The sequence below is a fragment of the Condylura cristata genome, unplaced genomic scaffold (assembly GCF_000260355.1).
Source record: "Condylura cristata isolate star-nosed mole 26May11 unplaced genomic scaffold, ConCri1.0 scaffold00031, whole genome shotgun sequence".
Taxonomy (NCBI): Eukaryota; Metazoa; Chordata; class Mammalia; order Eulipotyphla; family Talpidae; genus Condylura; species Condylura cristata.
The window spans coordinates 2,000,905-2,006,397 of NW_004567132.1; the positions used below are offsets into that span (position 1 = coordinate 2,000,905).

Sequence of the window (5,493 nt, forward strand, 5' to 3'; positions counted from 1 at the left end):
AGTGCTTCGGGGACTCGCCTGGACAGGGTGTGGGAGGGGTGCGGGACGCCGTCTCGGTGGCCGGAATGTCCCTGGGGCCGACTCCCGAGAGGTGCTTTTGGAGGGAAGGCGCTTTCCCCGGAGACTCGGCGGGCGACCCTGTTTCCACTCCCTGCCTGCTAGCGGCGTGACCCTGGAGTTTTCGGGACCCCCTAGCTAGCCCGGGGAGACCTGTGAGAATTTTGCCTCTTGTCATTATTATTTATTTTTTTTTACTGGACCGGGAGCGTTTGGTAGGGAGCGCATTCCTCCCTCCAACTGCACTAGTGTGTGCTTTTCTCGGATTCAGAACATCTTTTACGACGTTGGCACTCAGAGCTGCCAATTAGTGAGAGCTGCTAAGTTCGAGATGGCTTTCTCCGAGAAGAGAGGGCGCACAGAGGGTAGGAATTTTAAGCACATACCTGACAACTAAGTAAATCATCTTTAAAAAATTGACCCTGGCTTAATGGAAAAAAAGAAAAAAAAAATTCCCCCGCCACCTTCAGATCAGCAAATACCAGCTAGGGACATTCAGGGCATGTTTCAAACCACTGAGGAGATGGAACTGTAGAGAGAAAGAAGAGTGATGATATTAAAAGCAAAAACAAACAAAAAGCTTGGTTTAATTGGGGTATCATTTTGTTGGATGTCTTAATGAAAAATAAATAAATAAATCTGTTTCTTTCTTCCTCGCTCTCGAATCCTGGCTGTAGACTGTCAGTTTCGGATCCAAGGATGGCGATTGCAAAGCTTACCCGCGTTCCCTGTTAAATCAAAGCTGTCACAGAATAAACCGCGTTGTCTGCTACGAACCCACCCTGCACTCCCAGCAAACTTATGTGAGCGAACTGGGTAATCGGTGCTTGGATATGCAGATCTCTGATTTAAAAGGCGGGGTGACCCCCACAAAAGCCTCTCCAGGGAGCGGAAGCCCGCAGGTGCAGTGAGGCGTGTGCGCGCGGGTGCTGGCGCCCACGAAGACGCCTCGCCCGGGGAGAGGGAGCCGGGGCGCCCGCAGGGTCTGGCGGCCGCGCATCGGCGGCAGCGGCTCTTCTCCGGCGGCGGCGGATGATGGTGGCTGCCCCGGCGCCAGGCAGTGTCTTTGCGTCGCCTTGGAAATCAGTGCCCGGGGCTGCACCCTGAGCCCTTGCAGGTCCGTCGCTGTCAGAACCTGGGCGAAGACAGACCCGGCGCTCAGGGACCGCGGACCCGCGCGCGGGGGTACTGGGGGGCGAGTGGGGTCGCCTTATCATGGCGGATCGGACGGCGCCCAGCTGCCAGCTCCGGCTGGAGTGGGTGTACGGGTACCGGGGTCACCAGTGCCGCAACAACCTGTACTACACGACCGGCAAGGAAGTAGTCTACTTTGTGGCTGGGGTCGGGGTGGTTTACAACACCCGAGAGCACAGTCAGAAATTCTTCTTGGGACACAACGACGACATTATCAGGTAAGGAGGTGGACTAGGGAGATGGGGAGGGTTTGGGTGTGGAGGGTGGAAGGGTGTGGAGAAGGATGACCAACTGGCTTTCCTGGGGTCAGATCTAGGAGTGCATGAAATAAAGGATTCTCTCTGGAACTGCTTGGAATTGCAGAAGGATTGCTGATTCTAAGACAAGGGCAGAAATGAGGGCGGGGGTGGGGGGATGTAGGTGGGGAGGGAGAGAGATCTTTCTTATTTCCTTATTCCTCTGGAAGGGATAAATGTCTAAGGAGTTGAGTGTCCTGCTGCTTTTTTGGTGTTCATTCTTGCCACAAGTGGAAGCATCCTGGGTAACTATCAAACACTTCTTCCTTCCCTAACTAGGTAAATGTAGGACCAATAACCTGAACTGTGGGCATTTTCTTGGGGAGGCTCCTCAGTAGGCTTCTTAGAAAGCAAGATGAAAAAAAAAAATCTAAAATTTTGCTTCAGATAGTTGGAATTTTCATCCCGGATGCTTTGACACTGGGACATTTCTGCAGGGGGTGGGGAGCTTGTTCTCTAATATTTCACTTGATAATGTTTTAATGCTTTAAGTATATCTATACACTAAATGGATGCATCACTGATTTAAAAAAAAAATGCTGGCAGCTGCTAAACCACAAAATCCAAATCAGTCCACAGAATGACCAACATCTGGTGGCTGATGGCCAGGACGGACAGAACAGGAATAGAGGAATGGCTTTTCCCATTCTATCACAGAGGGTCATATTGTGAGTCTTAGCCAGTCTTCATGTTTGGATCAGATTCATTCTCTTCTGGTACTTGTAGGTTTCTTGTGTGACCAAACAAGGTGTGGTCCAGATAGAGTTCACAGGGAATCCCTTTCAGCCTTCAGGCAGTTCAGGAAGATATCCATGATTCAGAGCCTCTGGTCACAAGGAAGATGACTACCTGAAGATGAGCCACAAACTGACAGAGGCCATATTTGAACCTTCCAAAGTTATTTGTTCATTGATACAGAACAACTTCCATCCTATTTGTAGCATTCTGCCTCTTGTGCTCTAAGTTTGTTTTTCATAATGAAATAAATGGATAAAGTGGTGTAAATGTTAAATGGTCTTAATTTCTTGGTGGAGAGAATGATATAAAAGACTAGTGTTTCCCTTCTAGTGTTGTGCTCCTTCCAGTCTTTTTTTTTTTTTTTTGGGTGGGGAGGAGACTAAAGTTGAACAGTTTGTTAGAGAAAGTAAAAATGTAATATTTGAAAAACTAAGTTTTTTTTTTTAATAAAAAGAACTTGACTTTTAGAAGATGAATAATTTTAATTACTAGTAACTATTGGTCTCAAGATTTGGTGAACTCATGTGTAAACTTTCTTCATGAAAAATAGATTTTTTCCCCTTTCTCCTTGATATGGTTGTAGTTGTGATTGGGGCATACTTAACCTAGTTTTGTTTCTCTAATTGCCAAATTGACTATTAAAGTCACAGGTGCAAATGATTAACAATGACTACTAAAAAGGTTAGATGTTTAAAAATTTAAACCTATTATGTTTTTGCTCTATCTTAATGCAATGCTTTCCATTACAACATCAAAATAAGATGTAGTCCTTTGGGGGAAGGGAGAGAGTGGCAATAAAACAAAAAAATTCCCTGGGGTTAAATAATAGTAATGTGACAGACAGTTCAGTGAAGTATTTTAAGGATTTGAACTCCAACTCTCGATTTTTTTTCTCTAATAGGAAAAAATTAAATGCACTGTTGAGACTGAAGGTGGAAATAGGGTGGAGTTGCAGTAAACCACTGTTTCCACCGGCAGCTGGACTATGCCTGATAATATCTGGCAGGGTTAAAGAAACAGTTAGACTTGAAGAAAAGGTGAATGGAGTTATTTGTAGAATTGGATTTGCAGAGTTGATGAAAAGGGAAAAAAGGATGATTTAAGTTCTAATTGATTTATTAAGGTGGTTATATCTTTGTGCTGAGTTGTGAAATAGTAATAAGCCTGCCTTCAGAGAAGGGAAGCTTTGCTAAATTTTCTGTGATGTCTGGTTGGGTCTGAGTATGTATAGGTGAACAGAGTTCTTTCATATCTATGTATGTCTTTGCACAAAGGAATAATATTTAGTCTGAAAGATTAAAAGAACACAAAAAACAGATCACTATGTAATTAAGAACTATAAAATTAGAATGGTTATGCTGTTGTTTTGGCTTTACCATATATGTAAATATCTTTTGGTGAAGGTCATGTACAAACCTTTGTTTTTACCTTAGTATGAGGGACTCCTCCAATGTCATTTCATAATTTTATTCCATGAAACATATTAGGTGTTTGAAACCAATATTATAAATGTTAGGACTATATATGTATAAAGGTATCTGTGTACATGATTATGAATTTTCATTCATTTCTGCATATCTCAGTTATACTATTTATTTTCCATTTAAAATAATGAAGTTTGCCTTTGAATAAGGAGAACTGTAGCTAAGGTTTTGATGCAAAAAAATGGTTTGGCTTTTTTTAACTCATTACATGAATATTAAAACTTTTCACTTTTGATTCCATCAGATGAGCTATGTAATTCCTACTAAGCATTAACACTGGTTTGAATGACATATTCACAATGCCTACATCTCCTACTGCTTTATTTACTGTGCTGCTTTACCTAGAGTATTAGCTAGAAAGCAACCTGACAGATAATTGATATCACACTCCATTTGATAAAAACCAGTGATCTCTGAGAAAATTATGAACTTAAATATGTAGGATTTGGAGGAGCTCATTGAGCTCAGCATGTGTCCTCCTGATTTGACAGGTTTTTAAAAACTATTGATATTTGAAGCATAATATAATTTATTGAATGTGGTAACCTAGTTTTGTTCTCTTGAATGATCACCCTTCAATACAGGTGACAGATTAGAAGATGATGCTATATCATTGCCCTGATAACTCTCTGACATGGCAGCTCAATAGTTCCACCAGTGTTTGCTACTGGGCTTACAAAAGGTCTCAAATCAAGGTTTGAAGGAGGGCTGAATAGCAACTGGAATAATGACGAACTTGGTTTCTACTTCAGGTTGTAAAACATAACACAGAAATGGAGTAAATGAAAAAAAAAAAAAAGGTCATGAATACATTCCTTCTCTGTTACCTCCCTTCTGTTTTCACAATGATTCCAGTTTAACTCCTTACTCTTGATTCCTATGTTGCTTCTGACTAGTTTCTTGTCTCAATTTTCTTTTCTATTATTTTTTGGCTCCTTACTGTATGGGAGGTTTTTCTTTTTGACTTTTTATTTTTATTTAAGTTTATAATTCAGTGGTCAGTTTATGTTTTTCCAATTTGTGAGTTGTTTACATGCCTACTTAACCTTGCATTATACTTTAAAAATTTTACACGTATATGTAATATATATATATATATATTTTTTTTTTTCACATTGTTCATTTTAAAACAATGGTTACTCCCCCTCAGGTGTAGATCCCAGAGAATTTTCTCCACTGGTTGGTGAGTTCACCATGACCACAGTCCCTCATGCTCCTCCCTTCTTCCCATCACTCCCTCCCCCCCTCCCAAAGGTTTTACAGCACAGCTGTTCTAAGGGAGAGAGCACTGACTTTGACTTCACCCCTCAGATGTAAATCCCCCTCTGCCTTTTTCTGGTGCCAATGACTTGACCTCGCAAGGCCTTGATTAATCGCGTAAAGGGTGTAATAATACCTAAGCTGAGTTGTAGCTACTGGGAATAATGTATGCACACATTTTAACATGACACTTTGTGCTTAGTTGGTGTTCAATACATGTTCTTAGTAGTGGTAGAAGTAGCATTTATTTATTTTTTGTAAAGATTCATTTATTTATGAATAAAATAACCAGAATACAGGCCAGAGGTGCAGGGAGTGAGAGGATTCACCAGAGACAGACTAGGGAGCAGAACAGATAGATTCACTGAAATACACTACTGAGGGGAGCAGCAGGTGGCTCAGGAGGGTCACCTCCCTGACCAGAGATGGAACTCATGCTGCAGTGGTTGTAGGCAGTTTCATAG

At 41.9% G+C, this 5,493-nt stretch overlaps 1 protein-coding gene across 1 annotated transcript in view; it reads left to right on the forward strand.

The window, feature by feature from the left end:
* The first annotated feature begins 1,252 nt into the window (after positions 1 to 1,252).
* The window catches only part of EML6 (echinoderm microtubule associated protein like 6), a 269,788-nt gene continuing 265,547 nt past the window's right edge, over positions 1,253 to 5,493 (forward strand). Inside the window, exon 1 of the mRNA XM_004691400.2 lies at positions 1,253 to 1,469. Coding sequence (XP_004691457.1) covers positions 1,273 to 1,469 — 197 coding nt within the window. The 5' untranslated portion in view covers positions 1,253 to 1,272. The remainder of the gene's footprint in view (positions 1,470 to 5,493) is intronic.